Source organism: Beta vulgaris, chromosome 6, assembly GCF_026745355.1.
Source record: "Beta vulgaris subsp. vulgaris cultivar EL10 chromosome 6, EL10.2, whole genome shotgun sequence".
Taxonomy (NCBI): domain Eukaryota; kingdom Viridiplantae; phylum Streptophyta; class Magnoliopsida; order Caryophyllales; family Amaranthaceae; genus Beta; species Beta vulgaris.
The window spans coordinates 783280-803401 of record NC_079207.1 but is presented as its reverse complement, the minus strand read 5'-3'; the positions used below and the strand labels follow the sequence as shown (position 1 = coordinate 803401).

Below are 20122 nucleotides of genomic sequence, written 5' to 3'. Positions count from 1 at the left end.
TATTAGATAAATAATCTCAAGAAATAGATACAACTATATAAGACATAAGTGCACAAATTTTTTATTTGTTCTAGATAAATAATCTCACATATATTTATATGGCTACATTCCTGTGTTAATTATCCTCATTGTATAAACGATCACTCAACGTGAATTTTTAGAACCCAAATATCATTGCTCAAGTGTTTTTTTTTTTTTTTTGCTTATTTTCGAATATTGTGTCTCATTTATCACGTATTGTGTCATTATTATACTTGACATTTTTTTTTTCAAAACTTTATAGTCAACCTGGAGATTTGTTTGTCAATTTCAAGCAATTCTTGTTATGTTTACAAGGGTTGTTTTTTAAAGTATTCTTTGACAATTTTACAAGTATTGATGTCTTTTTCAACAAATTAGTTATATTAGGATGTTGAATTGCCACTTAAGAAGAGAGTCGGGTCACACCCAAGCATTTGAATATACATACGCACATTCATAGATTGTAAAATGTGCTTTTCTTTATCATAACACTCACTCAAAGTCTCAAACAACTCTTTGACACTTGTATTTTCGGATTATCAAGCATAGATAACAACTTGACTAGTATCTTAAGGCGAAAGGAAAGAATCTCTAAGAGTATTTTATTATTTATCCTATAATGTAACACTAATTCATTATAGCCCTAATTATATACAAGGGAGCTGGTTGAATAAGAAGACAAATAAGATAAAATGAAAAAGCATAAAGTTCATACTATATATAATAGTTGCTTTTGTAATCACTCCATGCTCAAAGACAAATGAGTAAGGTGACTTATCTCTAGAACATTTTATGTGGGAGAAAGGAAGCAGGAAGCTATATCAATAATAATCAAGTTACATTTTATTTAATCCAATGTGGGACATGGTAATATTTTATTCTTCAAGCTCTCATTATTGATCATTTGCTTGTTGATTTGAAGTATACTAGTCGCATATGCACGTGATACGTGTGCCAACAATCTTATGTAGCTATATATACAAATGAACATATTTTTATTTGATCTAAAATTATTTTGGTAGTGATAATGTAAATTATTGACGTTCTTTTGTAAATATTATTTTTTTAATTGAAAGTGATCGGTTTTTAATTGTTCAACACCGTCTCTGAAAAATTTGGTCAATCATTTTATAATTCCTAATCATCGACTTTTATAAAGGTCTTTAACGATTATAAATGTTAATAAACCATGTTTTTTGAACTTTGTAAATATGAAATATCATGTTGTCACGATATACCGTCAACTTGTTTTGATTAAAGATTCTAATTAATTTCGTGAATTGATTGTGTCAATCTATTTCGTCAAGTTATTAATGGTGGTTGCATATTTCATTTTTAACTTACTCATATCGCAATTTGCATAGATTCTCATTTTTTAATTTAGTAAAAAAAGCTGGGTATTATAGTCATTTAAAAGGAGGACATTGATATCTTTGGCAAAAATATTGATGTTATTTAACCATTTTTAGCTTCAATTATCCCTTTTCTATTGTGTATAAATCTCAATTCTCAAGTCCCACATCGGGGAGATAAGATAGTTACCTAGTTTATAAGTGCTTACAAACTACATTAATTAGTATGAGATCTTTAGGGAAGGAGCCCAAAAACAAATCTGTGCAAGCTAGACCCAAAGTGGACAATATCATACTAATGATTGAGTTATAGGTAAACTCGTGGGTCCTACAAAAAGTATGATTCAGTTGGAAGAATGTGCATATAATGTGGAACCCGTGATTGTTGGAGCACGCAACTAAAGCGGTGTAGCTCGCAGGAGAAATAAGGAGATTGGAGACTCTCAGTGTGACCTGATCACGACAGAAAATCTGTGGTTGGTACCCATATTAATGGTGGAGCTGAAGGTCGACTTGTGGGCCCTACACTCTCCTCTCTAATAAGAGAATTAATTAGATAGGTAAAAGGATCCAATTTCCTTCTTTCTTCTCTTTCTCAAAATTTGAGCAAAAATTAAATGATGCAACTAGCTAGGAATGGCAAAGGATCAGACTTGGATCGAATTATGCATAATACGACTCTGACCCTACAAGAAGTCGGATTTTAAATCCGAGCGAGTCTGAGTCCAAAAATCCGACTCCAACCCAACTTAAAACTCGAACACTCGACTCAGAACCCGACCCGACTTAAATCCGAACCCAACCCGACCCGACTTATTTTTCCGCCAATTTTTATAATAGAAAAATCTTTATAATACAATAATCTAGTCATTATTTTTTTTGATAATTATATGAAAATCTTATATAGTACAAATTATCTAAATATTAATATTATTTTTAACAATCATTTTTTAAATAGGAAAATTCTATATAATACAATTTCGTAGAAGTCAAAGTAAGATTATACATACATAATACATTAATAAAGTATAAAAAAAGAAAAAAAATATTAATTGACTTAAAGTCGGAATCGGATTCGGATGTCAGATTTTTTTATGAGATCCTACTCTGACCCTCCTCCGACTCGGAATCGGACTTTTTAAATGTAGTCGGATTCGAATTACTTTTTTGTCGGAGTTAGCTCAAACTTTTTCCTTCAAATCAGAGCAGATTAGGGTTAGATTCAGACTGGATTATCATCTCTATATGCAACTAAAGGAAGAGAGGGATTAGTAGATTTGTTTTACTACAGTCTACGATATGTTGTTACGTCATTAGAAATACAAAACTAAACACGATGCGAGTTGAAGAGGAAATTGTCCAATTGCTTTCAATTGCCATTATACTGCATGCTTGTCGTTCGATTTCCCGTCAAGTGCTTTAATCAGGGCCCAAGTTGAAGTCCTAGTTGGTGCAGTGGTTCTACTGTTTTGGTGTTGTTACTAAAATACTTTATGATGTAACTTCATTCTTTTGTCCTAAATTTTTATATTTCGAGTTTGATGCATCTTCATTCTTCTCCCTTTTGTCTTCGTTTATAATTTATGGATAACTACGTAAAGTATACTATATAACAAGATTGCGACAACTAGTATAACCAATTATAAGATTTATCAAACTTATTATGGCTGCTCATGCTATTTTATAAATTTCCAGTGGTGGTTGTTTTTAAAAGGCAACCTTTGTAGATTCATTCACTAATTATAAAGGTTTCTATGTGATAAATTTGTCCATCTCGAGCTCTTAACACTAATAAATCCAATTTTAGAAAAAACAACTCGATGTTGCACCCGGACGAAACCTCGTGTTATTGCGTATAGTTTGTTTATTATTTTTTAATGAAATTAATTGAATTGCATGTCCCTATATCAGCTTATACATTTACATTACACGTGATAACCTCAAATACTTCATAACTTTCATTTAGTATTGAGTACTAGGGTCATAATAAACTAATTGTTATATCATTCACTTTTCGCAAAATGGGTCACTATTTTAAATCAAAATGAGTCATTTTTAAACAAAGAATCGTTATTTACCTTAAATGAGTCACTTTTTTTAATTTTCAGTTGGTAAGATGAAGGACCCTACTGAACTGGCACTCGCACCGGTATAATCAGTCAGGTTTTGCAGGTCATACTCCTTGGAGGGAGGGGGATGATAAGGGAAACCTCACCCCAAGAACCCCCTAGTGGGATTTGATCCTATGACCAATAGGCCAAGCCTTGCTTGGTACCTTAAATAAGTCACTTGTATATAAGTAAAAGTGACCTATTTAGGACAAGAGGTTACCCAAGTCTAAAAGGCAACTTTTTGTATTATATAAATCACTCCTATATAAGTTTATAAGTGACTATATATTTAAGACAAATAGTTATCAGTTGCATAAACTCATATCATCAATGTATCGGTCCTTCAAATAGTTGATTCAATAAGACAATCTTTAATATCATCTATCAAGTCATAAAGACACGTTCCATTCCCATTCCTGCCTATAATTGATTGAAATTAACTATAATGTATTTTCTCAAATTTCTCCTTCAGATGGGTAATACTGTATTTTTCATTTTGTAAAAAGATAAGCATAAATTAAAGTCCGGTGGGCCCATTGGAAATTTTATAACGGAACAAAGTTGATTTGATATCTTATTATCACTATTATGGTAAACGAAAACTTAATAGGTAATATAACTTGTAACACGATGATATATTTATATATTACTCATTTACTTGATAAGTCAATTAATGTAGGAGCCGAATTTGTATGTCAACTTAAGAAGCATAATTACTTCTACTTACAATAAAAAAAATCAATATGAGCTTGTAGATTAGGTGGTTCGTGTATTTATATCTCAATTGCGGGTTCGGGGCTTAACTTACACATTTTTGTTGTTTAATTTGTCTATATTGCTTAAGATGAGGAGAACATATGGCATGCAGTATGACATTTGTTTGCTTTGGTTTTAAATATATATAGATGTGTCGTATGGATATCACCAACTTTTTCAATTTAGTATACTACTTTGCCGATAAATATCCATCCCACTTTTGAAAAAAGGATAAAAATTTGTCTTTGAAAAATAGAGGTAAGAACACGTAAGTAAATGCAATATATCTCAAATAGCTAGTAACTGAAATGGTTATACACAATAGATACCATGAGCCTTTGAATGATTGAATCCCTATTCATAAAACTCTCTTTCAATCAAGTGCAATTTGGAGAATCCAACTTTGAAGAAATCAAATTTTTGTAGTTGTTCTCAAGTTATTTCTGGAAAATACAAGTGTGTCAATGTATTTAATTTGCAACTCAACAACCTAAACAAAGTAGAGTAAAGAAGTTCTTTCAAAAAAAAAAAAAAAGTAGAGTAAAGAAGAAATAAAAAGCCATCCAAATATCCAATCAAACCACCAAAAAATATCAAGAGAGTTGTTACCACCGTCGAAAATACGCACGACGCCACGATGCCACGACATACGCAAAGTCATATGTGCAATTTGCATAGCAGCCCAAGATAGTTAATGTTGATGCTCATGCATTTGCAAATTGCAAGTAGTTGTACGACAAACCTGAGTACATTCGGTATCAAAAGACAAAAGACAAAAGACAAAAGACAAAAGCAAAAGCTCTAGTCATGTACAATAACATTCAAGAAAGCATGCCAACCCACCATTTTTTTTTACATCGAAAAAACTTACATTAAAAAAAATGTATAGCCTAAATCTTAATGAATTAATGCTAATTCAACCAAATATAAAACAAAGTAAATAGAAACTAAAGGAGATTTATTTGGTCTTACATACTCAATAAAACAAAAACAAACTATTATGTTCAGTCCAACTTAAACTTGTCTCGAGCGATGATAGGTTGGGTTGAGTTGATTGTCTTGTTAAAGAAGATCCGATATGAGAGGAAACCTGTGAATAGACGAAACCCATATGAAGTTCATAAATAGATTGCCCTATCTCATCTAGTAGACGTCAATATCTGCTAGATGATAAATCCCAAGTTCCTTGAACGCAAAATATCTTCCCGGGATTCTACTAATTGAAGTAACAAACTATAGAAGTCACGTCCTCTAGTGACTTATGACCCTTTAGTGAAGGTTTCCAGAGTTTAGTCGCATGAGGCTGAAACTCAAAATGTGCGTAGGTCACAAATTGCCACAATTTAAATTGGAGGGCCACCGACAAGATGCATTTTTGAATTGATGACTTTCGAAAGTCAACACACGGACTTGAGACGAATTATAATGAAATAATTCACTCGAACTATGGATCCTAAGATCCAACCTTTGCAATTAGGGGTGTGCAAAGGGTAGGATGGGACCAAATTTGGACCGGACAAAACTGAGTATTTTCGGTTCGATCCGCCGAAAATAAGGATTTCGGGTTTCCGGTCCGGTTCGGATTGGTGGACCGAAATTTCTATTTTTTAGTTAAAAAAATAGTTAAAGATTAAAAAAAAAACAAAGTATAAAGTTAGAAAGTTTTACCTACTCTTTATTAACTTTCAGCATATTGTTGTTAGAGTTTTAAATTTTAATGTATCTGATTTATAAATATGAATAAATTTAACATTTTTTTTTTGAAAAATGCAAATTCCGGTCCAACTGATCCAAAATCCAACCGGGCCGGAATTTTTCCGGCCCAATCCCGGTAAAAAAAATCCAAATTTTGATCCAACAGTCCATTCGGTTCCGATCCAGTCCTGGATCGTACACACCCCTACTTGGAATCTCTAAACCACAAGATCGAGCCACAACAGATTTAAACTGAAAACCTCCTCTCATCTTACCCGCCAACTCTCGAACCCTTACAGTTGCATAATTGAAACTGGATAAACCTAAACTAAGGCTAAAACAAAAAACATAAATGAAATAAGCGAAACAAAAGACTACCCTACCGATAAAACCACGCCTTCAACAACACCACACTACCTTCAAAAATTGCAAGTAGCTTTCACATACTTGAACGATTGCTTCCTTGGCGAACTAACCAAACTAACAACAATGAACACTAGCGAAGAACGGGGAATGGAACACTAAAACTTGATTATAGGACAGAGGACGGGGAAGAGGAGATTGTGACCTGACCAACTTGAAACTAGAACAGGGAGGCTGGGAAGGAAACTTAGGATCTAAACCTCGAAATTGAGAAACCGGGGAACGGGGAAGGAAAACTTAAAACTATAAACCTCGAAACAATAAATCGGGGGCGCGAGGGGGGAAGTAACCAGGTGATAGGGAAACATGAGAGGGGGGGTTCAAGATTAACACGCAAAACCAAACGGGAAGGACAAACTCCACGTCGGCGGCTAAGCGAGCTTCATAGACTCCTTAAACAACCCGACCGACCTACGCTACAAAGCAACAACCACTAAACAAGGGGACGGGGAACAGGGAAGGGGTAGAGAACAACAAATACAGGGGAGGGTGGAGGGGAAACACGGGGAAACCACCCGGAAGATGACGGGCGACAGGGAACAGGGAAAGGGGAAGAGCGGCGAATGGGAGGGAGATAATTACAAAATAAACAACCTAAAAACTAAGAAACGAACCGGTGGTAGAGTTGGGAGCAGGCTCGCCGGCGACCAGATGAGTGGCGCGCGCCAAACCAGCCATTAGCAAGCCTGCTCGGGGCGGCATGAGAGTCTAGGGTTTGTAGGTTTTGGGGGATTTTTTTTCGTTGCCTCTGATGCCATAAATAAAGGTGGAATAAATATACCAACCCTTTCCTTACAAGAAATAAGTAAAAAGGTTAGGGAATCGACAGTTATAATCACTTGATCAAGCATCTCTTCATTCTCATGGCACGAACACATTTCCATATTGTGTTTCTGGGTTCAGCTCATCTCGACTCTAATCCAAATTGCTTAACGTATTGTAGGCCATTATGGACTATTAGGTGGACTTTTTTTAAAAAAATATATGGAATATATTAAAGCATTGAAAAATATCATCTTATTTAGAGTAGAGAAAATAATAATAATAATAATAAAAGACTTGAAACATTGTTACTTTGCTAGTGTTGTAAGCCGGATATCAACTGCGGGTATAACATTAAAGTTCGGGTGTCAATCATTATAATAAATCAGGGGGAGTGATTGAGTGACCCTAAAGGTTGTCAACCCTCTTATTATTGAATTTTCATTGGTTAGGTATATATTAAAATATTATTTTTATGTCACTTCTCTCATTAATTCTTAGAAAATTAAAAAATAATATTTTATTATAATGTATATCTAAAAGGGTTGATGGTTAGTCAATCATTTTCCATAATCAAATATTAAGTATTGTTTGGCGTGATGATTTTATTATTTCTTATTATTCGTCATTACTTCTAACTAGTGTTTCAGGCAGGGAGATGCCCTTTTTATTTTTTTGTTGGGTAAATAAAAACATAATAAGTTATTTACTAGTTGGAATTGGAATATGATTTTATGTAAAAGATGTAGATTAGTGATAAGATCATGATATTTGAAGTAAGAAGTTGGGTTTTTAGACCTCTTTTGCAAATCCCTTTGATCATTTTCAAGGGCATTCTCTTGTCAGTAAAAAGAATGAAAACAAGTCATTCTATTCATAATATGCATTTAAGACGACATTAGAGTATTACTTTAGGTTTTGATTAAAATTCCATAACATCTTGATAATATAATAAAGGAATAAGAGGATCTCTTACTTGTAGTTTCTTCCATACTTGAGGCTGCGAGTTCAGTATTTTACATTGACAAAGTTCCTAGTAAATGCCAATTAAATCACAAAGGACATGGCGCATGTCAGTGTTGGGTGGGGGGGGGGGGACATGTGGCAGCCTAGCGCTTACATTTCTTGCCCATCATGCTTTTATATAATAATAGATTATACAGCTTATTATTTATTTTTCTCTTGTAATTGTATTATTTAAAAGTTCAATAAGGCATAATAATTTAATAGTTGGAATTAGGACTTGATTACACAAATAAATGTAGTTTGTCGTTAAGATCATGACATTATGAGGTTTGAGGTCACTGATCAAGAATTCTTTCGCTAATGTTTTAATAATTTTAAGGAGAATTGTCATGTCAGCGATAAAGTGGCACAACGTCAACACGTGAGGTGTCGTGACATGCGGCGACTTACAACATTTATCCACGTTCATGTTTGTGGCACCACACATACACACTCACGCAACACATTACAAGTTGGTCATATATATGCAAGAGAATCAATCTACTCATTCGATATTTTTATCGCATCCGTCCATTTTAATTTAGGCAATTTATGAGTCTATCGTCACTTAGTATATCATTAAAAATTCAATGAATTTTAATCACAATACTTAGGTGTCCATCAAATCTTTGGTCCTCGTCAAATTCAAATCTATCTTATTTAAAGTATAGTTCAAATTATGTCAAACTGTTTAATATTACACCTCTCGAGTAAAGATGGACAACCAATAAGCAGGTTGAACAGGGGTTGGAAAAACTAGATAGACTCTCGACATGTAGCAACACATATCCTCACTCCTACTTTTATGTTTGTATAAGAACAGAGTGTTACATGACTACACATGCATAATGCGGGTAAGGCTGGAATCGAGTTGATCTCAATAGATGAAATGTGGTGTTAGTTTTTCAAAGTTTTAAATTAACCCATAACTTGACATTTGAACCATCGAGTCGAAGCAAGTAGATTGTTTTGAAACTCGGCCCATGACCCACACTCATCCATTAAATTGATCAGGCCTAATCGGGTTCCACGTGGGTCGAGCTGCCCAACCTAACTAATTCCTTAAGAGATTACGGTGCAAGCTACATTTAACCCAATCATGTTCGATCCAGCCAATCCAGTCCACCCAGCCCAACCCAACTCAGCGAATGGCCACCTCGAGTATAGATTATGCGGTCAAACATTTACATCAATACCATCTCAAGTTTCCTTTTTACCTTGTTTGTTGTTTCCCTTCAATTCCTCCCCTGGCTACCAACCAAACTTTCTGACGTATATGTGGCTTTTCCATCTTTCAATCTCCAACTGGCACTTAGCATTTTTAGCACAGTTCAATTAAGAAAATCATCACCCACCTTTCAGTTTTTCAATATTTTTTTCCATCTTTAATATCTCCCCCCCTTTTTTTACTGCTCTTACCACGCCTGTTTATTGTGTCGGCGGTACTCTCTCTAGTCTTTACATAACTCCTTTCTCTCTCTCTCTCTCTCTCACACCTCTACTCTGTATTTTTCAGAGTTATGGTGCTTCTCTCACAATCCTGAGTTTCACTTTTTCCTTCATAACTTTCTTTCTTATTTTACTTTTAGTGTGGTTTTCTCGTGATCATCACTTAACAGGTATAAACAAAGTTGCACAGGTATGAAAACTCCCACTTTATTTTTTCACCCTTCGTTTTCTATTTATAAACATGCAATAAGCTTCACAAAACTGGAATTTTTTTTACAATGTTGAATCTGTTGTCTTATCTTATAGCTAAAAGTGCTGCTTGTATGCATGATTTCAGAATTTGTGTTAAAATTTCATGTCTTTTTCCTTGGATTTTGATCATACATTATAATTTGAGAATACATGGTAAGTCATTAGTAGATTATTATTGTTGCTCTTTTTTTTTCGCTTAACATTTATTTAGTGAAGGAATGTGGTTGACTAAAATCGTAGAGTTCTGAAATGTTTGTCTCAAGAAGGGCTATAGATTGCATGAATTTTATAAAGTTGCAATCTTTTAGGTTGGGAAAATCGAAATTTTCTGCATTTCTAAAAATCTCGAACTATGAGGCAGATGTTTTTTTTTAAATTTTTGGTCCAAAATAAAATTTATTGCTTAAAAAAAGTTAGATTTTCGTTTTCTTTTTTGACGGGGTAATTTTTTCGTTAAAAGAAGTGCCAGTCATCTTTTTTCTTTGCAAGCAAAGAAAATTATGTCAATTGTCAACTCAGGGACAATGATGATTGATGGGGAGGTTGGACCGGCAAATAGGCTATAATTTACAAGTCCATTTTTTCTATCCGTATTATCAATGATGTTTTAACCATAATGTTTTCGCTGAGTGGTTAAGATTGATGTGTTGTGAATGATAGGTCACATGTTCAAACCCCTCTCTTTTTCTTTGTACTTTAAATGGTATCCGAAGTTATTTTAGGGTAAAATGATAAAATTAGGTGAAAATAGTTCGGGTGAAATGGTTAAAATGCTCAAAGGTAAAAAGAGAGTATTTAAATACCAAACTCTACTCGAGTCAAGACTATGGTATGGTACTGCTTCAAAGAAAATATTCCTTTTCTTTGCCCAATCAAAAACGCCACTTATCTTTTTTTTTTTTTTTAATATTAATGTAATGTGGAGTGAGTTTAGAGAGAGTATGAAGGATAAAGTATAAAATTAAAACAAGTCTGAAGTGAGTTTGTAAAATTAAAATTTAGTAAAAAGTTAATGTGACATAGTCTGAAGTTTTAGATTGAGTTCGAGCGATAAACTCACCGTTCGAATCCATGAGGACCAACTCCGGATTATGGGGCCGCAATCCGGGTAAATGGTAAGCCTCATGATTTCCTTTAAGGAAAGAGGGGCTTGGATTATACTTTAACACACCACTCCCCCTTGCACTGTTACAGGCTCCTATAGTCCTACCCACCCCCACGAAAGGAGCTTCACTTAGAAAAGGGAATAAATATTCATCAAGTTTGTGGGTATCCGATGCTTGTCAATAAAAAAAAGGAGGGGGTAAAAACAAAACATAGAAAAGCAAGTGGGTGTAAAGTGTCAACATCATTCTAGAGCAATCATGCATATATCCCATTAAGAATTTAGATATCAATTCAATGACAACAAAGATGCATCATGCATTTGTAATTATACATCTACATCAACATCAACTCTCCAATTCTAGCATAACTCCAATGTCCTTTTCCATTCTTACAACTTACAAGAAGCAAAGGGCCCAAGGAGGAGTCGGAAGTCCAATGCGTGCAACCTTAATTCTACAACTACAATAACACATAGATTGTTTCCAAATAGACCTCTTTTTCCTCATCAATTTATATTTAAGGCGTAAAGTTATTATGGGAAATTCTATATGGTGACCCTCAACTTTTTTAAATTTTATTTGGTAGACAATTTTTATCTTTTCTCTATTTGGTAACCCTCTACTCCAGTTTTTTTATTTTCTATAACCTTATTACATTTTAAAATCATTTTTTAGTTAAAAAAATTGAATTTTCAATTACAAAAAACTCATTTTGAAATTAAAAGAACCCCAAACCCTCCTCCACCATAATCACCCATCCTACCACCCCCTCTCTTCCCCTAGCCACCACCACCCCCTTCCCCCTTCACTGTCAGCCACCATCACCTCCTCCCCCCTTCACTACCACCGCCAGACCATCCTTTCGATCCCCCGGTGCCGAGGCTTCCTCTGTCGCCCACTGTAACCCAGCTTCCACGAACCACCCCGACCCTCTTTCCCACGCACACACCCCGACCAGCCGCCGCACCTACCTTTCTCTCCTCTAACAAAATCGAAACCCACCACCTTCCACACCATTTCAGACTCCCAACCTCTAGCCCTCCGATTTCCAGCACCCACCTATCCCCTGTGATTTCTACCACCCCATCCGAACCTAAATTGCAACAGGTTCTGCGCAGGAGGAGAGAGAGGGTCGGAAATGGTGTGGAAGGTGGTGGGTTTCGATTTTGTCAGCGCTGAGAGAGGGAGGTGATGTGACTTGTCGGGGTGGGAGGAAAGAGGGTCGGGGTTATGGTTGGCAGCAGGGGATGAAGCCTCGGCACTGGGGAAAAGGGTGGTCCGGCAGTGGCAGTGAAGGGGAAGGGGGTGATGTTGGCTAGGGGAGGAGAGGGGGTGGTAGGATGGGTGGTTATGGTGGGTGGGGAAGGTTTGAGTTTTTTTTTTCATTTTAAAATCAGTTTTTTGTAATTAAAAAATCAATTTTTATTTAAAAAATGATTTTAAAATGTAAAAAGATCAAAGAAAATACAAAAAATAAAGTAGAGGGTTACCAAATAGAGGAAAGATAAAATTTGTCTACCAAATATAAATTAAAAAAATTAAGGGTCACCATATAGAATTTCCCAATTATTATTCTTGTGAGTTGGTCCTGTAAGAGACCGTCTCGTTAAAGTAGGCGTGGCCCAAGCTTAATATTAAGAAGAGAATGGACCATCTTTCTTAATTTAGTGACAACTTTAATCTATTTAGTGACTTATTTTAATCTATTTAATGACCAGTCTAATTTATATAGTAATAAAATTCTTTACTTCATTTAGTGATTGATTTAATCTATTTAGTGACTAGTTTAATACATTCCGTAAGACTGTCAGACTATTTTTAAAAATTATTTGTTGTAATTCGATATTCAAAGGGAAACAAGGAAGGAGAAGAGAATGAACGACTAGAATAGTGCAAGATACCTAGAAATAATGTTAGGTTAGAGAGAAATGGAATGGACTTGCTAGGAGAATGTAGGCTTGAATTGTCTAATCTTATATTATAATTAGACCGTCTATTACGATTAATTTGTGTATACTCTAAATCATATGTAATGGATGATAATGCAAACCAAATCTCATCCCCAAACATGTGATTTCTTCACAATTTCTTCACCAATAGTTATACATAAAAATTACCAAGGATGTCTTGGCCTAGTGGTTAAGATTGAGGTACTGTGAACGATAGGTCATAGGTTCGAATCTCCCCTCTCCTTCTTTGTACTTTGTACTGCTTTCGTGGCTCATATGGATCAAAAAAAGTTATACATAAAAATTTAGTACTTCGTAGTTTCTATAGCAGACTAGCTGATTAGCTTGTATAAATGGAGCACATGTCGCGTAATGAGCAGTTCCTATTCAGTCCATTTGTAACAAAACCTAAAGCAGATTGATATTTCAACTTCATTTGAAAACAAATGAAACTACTCATAAGTTTCAGTTGTTAGTGAGTAGGGATATTATAATGTGCAATCATGTTTTTAAAGTATATTACATACAATCTATTACAAGATAATCTTTATTTGTTTGACATGTTTTCTTCTTGTATACTTTCGTTAATAATGTAGGTTTGAGTCGAATACTGTCTTCTCCAATATCAAAAGAGCTACTCAGATGACAGATCACAAATCATGGCTATGGAGGAAAAAGTCCTCAGAGAAAACAATCACAGTGGCTGAGAAAGTGGAAGTTGCTTCAAGACAACATGAGGAACAGGTAATAGAAACTTTTCTATATCTATAACTGATAACTACTGCACATGTTTTCATTTGCAAAATTTCACATGACATAACACAATTTTTAACTTCTGCATAAGACCGGATTTTTCAGCTGAAAAGAGGGGGATGCTTCAGAACCACAATGCAAACCAAATTTCTCCATTTAGGTTAATTATGTGCAAGTTTTCTAGTTACAAGCCTTACATTTTGATATTATGAGTATATTTAGGGATGTTTGGGGGATTTCTTAGCTATATAGAGGGACAATGTTGGAGTAAAAACAACTGAGATTGGGTCAAATCCGGAAATCAGTCAATAGTTTCCATCCTTTGAGCCAGCATATATATTGATATATGATACTGAAATTTTGCATAAAAATGTCTTTTTGATGTTTGGCATTGTTTTGCATAGATGCATGTGCTTCTTGCTGAAAAGGCAGAACTGGAGAGAGACCTGAAAGACTCGGGTGATAAACTTTCTTCTGCCCTTGCCGAGTGCAATGCTAAAGACGATCTTGTGAAGAAACACTCAAACACAGCAAAAGAAGCTCTTGCAGGTTCGCTGAATTTCTCATCTTTCTGCACTATATCTGTTTTGAAGTTCCATTTGCGAAAAAGGCCACATGGAGAACTTATTTTCTAGTGAACACAGAGGAGGATTTGGTGGTGGGGACCAGACCGACTAGATTATCAAATTTCCCCCTTGTCACTTGTTCATTGGAGAGCTGTTATCCATATAGCCGGAATCTTCATTCACTCCCTCACATTTGACCCTAATAAAAACAATTCTGTTAATGCATTTCCAACTATTCTGATAGGATGGGAGAAAGCAGAAGCAAAAGCAATGTCTCTAAAGGAAGAACTAGACGAAGCTTTGAAAGAGAGAGACATCAGTGAAGAAAGGGCAAGACATTTGGATGCAGCGCTAAAGGAGTGTATGCAGCAGCTACGTTTTGTTCGAGAAGATAAAGAGCAGAGGATTCATGATGTTATGCTCAAGGCAGCGGAGGAACTCGGGGAGACAAAAATGTTTCTAGAGAGTAAACTACAAGAATCAGGCAGAATGATAGCCAAACAGACTTCAGAAAATTCTCAACTCGCCAAGGCGGTTTTACTCAAGGATCAGCTAATTGAGGAACTAAACATAGAAAAAGCCAAGGTAGAAAGTGATGTGAATTCCCTATTAGCAAGACTGCAACACATCGAGAAAGATAACAATTCTTTGTTATATGAAGTCCGAGTACTTGAGAAGGAAGTTGATATTCGGAACGAGGAGAGAGAATTTAATCGTCGAACAACTGATGCAAGCCATAAACAACATTTGGAAAATGTTAAGAAAATTGCTAAGCTAGAATCTGAGTGTCAAAGACTTCGTGTCCTGGTAAGGAAGAGGTTGCCTGGTCCTGCAGCTCTGGCAAAGATGAAGAGTGAAGTAGATATGTTGGGCAGAGATTCAGTCGACAATAGAAGGAAAAAATCCAACTTAAGTTATACTGGCAACAGCATGCAGTTGGACTACGGACTAGACAGCTATCCTGAATCCCCTGACAAAAAGATGAAACTTTTGACTGAAAAAATATACGCGTTGGAGGAAGAAAACAACTCTCTGAGGGAAACCCTTCAGAGGAAGGCGGACGAGCTTCAACTTTCAAGAAACATGTATATCCAGTCAGCTTCACAGTTGTCACGTTTTGAGACACAGCTTGAAGAATCTCATAAAAGCCAATTGATTAGGGATGCCAGTCTGTCATTGGCTACGATGTCGGATGTTGGGAGTGATGATAAAGTTAGCTGTACTGGTTCGTGGGCATCAAAATCTGTTGGAATGTCGGACATAAATCACCTAATGGATGACTTTGCTGAGATGGAAAAGTTGGCTCTAGTTTGTGTTGATAAGCCTGTTGAAAATTCTTCTACTATCACAAGTACTGAAATTAGTACAGGAAAAGAGCTAGTTCCAATAGTAGCATCAGCGGGAACTGATGCCGATGTTGCAGAAGTGAAGGGTGATGGACTATTGTCATCAAAGTTGAGTAAATCGATTTCAAAGCTGATTGAGATTATTCACGGGATTAATTCTCCATTTGAAGATCACGATGCCTCACAGACACCCAGCAGAAGGAATGATGTTCATGGATTTCAGTGGAGAACTCCCGAACTAGCTTCTACTTTACAGCATTTCCTTCAAATTTGTGATGATATGTTGATTGGAAAGGCTGAGTTTGAAACATTTACTGAAGAGATGACTGATGTCTTGGAATTGATATTGAAAAACTGTTTTTCCGTTCAAGAAGTGAAACCAGAAAGTGAAACAGAAGTGGGAAAGTCTGGTCAGTTATCTGAAGCAAGCAAGTTACCTTTGCTGGAAAATGGATATCACAGTGAATCTTGTTGTGATGTGATTGAAGAAGGCAGGAAACTGAAGGATGTAGCAAGAGATATTGGGTTCGCAAAACAAGAATTAGAGTGCGAATCCTTAAGAAATCAACTTCAGATTTCAGAAAATACTATTGCGCATTTGAAAATAGACATGGAGGCTTTGAAGCACTCTAAGGCGATGGTTGAGGACCAGTTTGAAAATCATATGATGACAATTGAAGATCTTAACTCTCAGCTTTTAGCTGTCAATTCTACAATGGATGAGGCCCAGGAAAAGATTGCAGGGTTACAAGCGGAGATCGACAATAAGGTGAACCATTGTGAAGAGTTGGAGGCGAATTGCCTAGAGTTGCGGGTCCAGCTTGAGAGGTACACTCTTTCTGTCTTTGTTTTGCAGAAGGCATGCAGGAAGTTGATATTACCTTTTTTTAAGTGTCTTTTGGCTCCTTGTATAATTATCCTGATCTTCTAATTCTGCTGATATCAGGGTACGAAAGGTGGATACTATAGAAGATCCCAATCAAGACAAAAAGCAACTCCAAACTGTAAGTACTTACTAATTTCAGTTGCATATATATTACAGAAAAGAAACAAAAGGTTCTTTCCAGGACCTCACATTTTCAACTTCTAATGGGCCTGATAACATGTATTGACTTTGTTCTTTTGATCTTGAGAAAGAAGGGAATAAATGATAACACAAAGATTAAACTATGGTCATCAAACAAAAATAGAGATAAGTAAGACAATGTGTTTAAAACTGTAAACCATGTTGACAAAAATAGACATAGGTAACGTCGAAAGTGGAACATCGGGCATTTAGGGTGCATTACCTAAAGTAAGTTTCTAGAAAAAGCAAGTTGACATAAGTTGACATAAGTTCCAATAAGTTATAAGTTTCTGAAGTAAAATTTGCCCTGTTATCTTCAGGAAGTTTTTTTTTTCATTCACATTGGTGATTAAGATCGCTATATCTATCTCTATTCCTACAGTGCAGAGTTTAGTCTATATTTGTACATTCTCTTACATATGTCCATTTTGTTTTTTATTCTATAGTTAGATATTTTTAAGCTATGGGCCTATGGAATAACTAGTTCAGATGAGAAAAGGAAAGTTCAAATCGGATGATAGATCAGATAAGGTTATATAAGTTCAATTCACCACCATTAAAAAAATTAAAAGGGGAAAATTAGAAGTCCAATTTAACACTAATATATGTTCAAATAAGGGCTGATTACTTAGATCAAGAAAGATAAGTTTGAGTAACAATTTTTGAGGTGAAATGAATGAGCTTGTTCTGTTTTAAATCCTTAATGAAATATGATATGGTCTTTAGGAATGGGAGATATCAGCAGCTTCAGAAAAGTTAGCAGAGTGCCAAGAGAGCATCTTACATTTGGGAAAGCAATTGCAGGCATTAGCAACATCACGGGATGCTGCAGTTTCCGACAAGTTCATGTCCACTCCTACTAAGTCTAAGTCTATGCTCGCTGCCTCTTCCACAACCCTGACTAGTGAAAAGAAACTAACAAACGAACGGTCTTCTCTGCTGGATCAAATGCAAGCAGACGATGACATTTCTGAAACTGATCAACTCGAATCACCAAAAACCAAGGAAATGATATATGCTAAAGATTATGGTTCATATAGTACAAGTAATTATACTACTACTGCAAAGAACAACGAAATATCTGTGAGTTCTAGCTCTTTGGCTATCGTACCCAGTAAGAAACCACATACTACATCAGGTGGTCTTTTTAAGAAGCTCTTAAAGAGGAAAACGAAAGGTATTAGTAAGAAGATGCCACTTCCCTTTGCAGCCTGAGACGTATAGACACAATAATTGAAAGCGTGGAACGTTGAATACCATATGTAACACACGACCCCATGAGGGGTATTACACCGTAAGTCCCTAAGCATGGTTGTTATTGGAAGCTAGGAGCGTTGCACGTATTCGCATGGAGACGGCCTGTACGTTACTGTTGTAGATATATCTGAAAGTAGAGTTGTCATCTTATCAACTTTAATATCAAGGGTGAACTATATCAGCAGATTTATTGTCTGCTTTTGTGTGATCAATGCACTAATTTTGCAACTTTATGTATCCACTATCCACCAAATAATAACCATTTCAAACCCACTTCAACTTGTGCAGATTGTCTACCTACTATTGTTAAGTTTGTGTACCAAACATGATGAGGAGAAAAAATATTCTCGATAAGGCAGTAAAAGATTCTCTTGGCTTCTGTATAAGCTATGTTGATTAGGTCATTAGGTTGTTTATTATTACCTATTTATCGGGTACTTTGCTTTTCATTTACCGAGTAGTCGGGTTGGGCGAGGTACCTGAAAACCGTCCTAAGGTACCCATGCAAATGAAATGTGACTTAGTAATGAAATGTGACTTAGTAGTTAGGACTATGAAGTGCATCAAAGTAAGTTGGATACTAGCTGGTGCGGGTGCCTGCCACTCACTTACTTTGTAGGGCTGTTTGCCGGTCCGGGACTGGACTGTATTTTTGCAATTCCTTGGACCGATGATCGGATCAGATCTAATATATGGTTTCTCTCTCCTTGTGACCAATCAAACTGATTTGGTAATATATGATTTGAGAAAATTGGGTTTATCAATATAAATAATGATTGCTCATTTTCTCAAATGAGTAGAAGTGTTTGCTCGTTTGAGAAATTTAGCAAAAAGTTTTGCTCATTTGGACAATTAAGCAGAATTGATTAGCAATTAGTAGAATAAGGAGAAAAAATAACTTTGGATATATCATATGCGTATGATGCACCAGCGTGTACGCATATAATAAAAGTTGTAAAGAAAGTCTTTAGAAAACTTGGTGTAGAATAATAGGCTATGTTTGGCAACACTGGCTGAAATGGAGCTGAAACTGATAAGGTCACTGAAACTGATTAGGTAGTAGCTGAAACTGATTAGGTAGCAGCTGAAATTGTTAAGGTGTCAAACTGATAAGCTAGCTGATTGCATAACCTATTTGGTAAAATTATTTATGACGCTAGCTGAAATATCTTTTTAGGCTTAAAAAGATAAAAAGAAAATATCTTTTTAGGCTTAAAAAGATAAAAAGGAAAATATCTTTTTAGGCTTAAAAAAAATTTAAAAAAAAAATTCAGCACCTGATCTCATACGCTATATTTTACTTCAACTCAATTTCAATCGAATTTTGGACTTAAATTTTATTTAAGTTTCTCCACCAAATACCACTAATCATATAAGGTGACTTAAAATTGTAGCACCTTATCATTTAACATATGAAATGCTTCCCCAAACAGAGCCTTAATATAATTAAACTTCTATAACATTCCTTAACTTCGATGTCATTATATACTGAAGTTTAATTATATTTAATTTTCTACACCCCCACAAATTCGAAATATCACCCTTATCAAAGCGAAGCATGGTTTTTAAATCATCCGGAGGGTCGCCGTATTATCTTATCTTCTCTTGCGTTGCACATTGAAGGGTCCCCGATGTACTCTTTGTCGAGAAAACTGGAAATTGTTCGAGGAAAACTAAGACCTTGGTGTTTGGAGAAACACCTCTTTTGGGGCATAAACTGGAATGTTATCTCCAAGAGTCTCTCTAATACTACCTCCGTTCTTTTTTAGTTGCAACGTTTGACAAATTGCATTATTCATGTTCTCTTATTTGACCACATTTATTGATTTATATATTAAACAAAATATAGTCATGTGGGGTCTTGTTTTATTCGTTTCGATGTAAGCTTTCATAATATCAAATTTTTATAATTTTTACTTACATACAATTAGAGATAAAACGATTTGAAATTGTACATTGGCAAGCGTGTCAAAATGTTGCAACTAAATAAAAACAGAGATAGTATGAGTATACAAATTGGGACGGTTTCGCAAGGCATTGAGTTTGTGGGGCATCGGAGGGATTTTGTCAACTCGGATGCTCTTGCATTTTCCTATTGAAAACAACGCACGAAGGATCTGAATACTCGTCTTGGAGAGGTGGCTTCTTCCTTCTTTTTAAAGCGTATTCGTCCTCGCTCGTAAGCACAAAAATCACATCTATGTGATGCGAGATGCATAGGGAAATTGGGTTGGTAACCCTTACGAGATTGAA

General features: G+C 35.5%; 1 protein-coding gene across 1 annotated transcript; it reads left to right on the top strand.

The window, feature by feature from the left end:
- Nucleotides 1–9488: 9488 nt before the first annotated feature.
- On the top strand, nucleotides 9489–18081 carry LOC104884901 (filament-like plant protein 7). The gene is made up of 6 exons (XM_010669603.4): nucleotides 9489–9764; nucleotides 13478–13625; nucleotides 14039–14183; nucleotides 14445–16374; nucleotides 16493–16550; nucleotides 17339–18081. Exons 2-6 carry the CDS (start codon nucleotides 13524–13526, stop codon nucleotides 17825–17827), a joined length of 2724 nt encoding a protein of 907 aa, XP_010667905.2. The 5' UTR covers nucleotides 9489–9764; nucleotides 13478–13523; the 3' UTR covers nucleotides 17828–18081.
- The last annotated feature ends 2041 nt before the right edge of the window (nucleotides 18082–20122 follow it).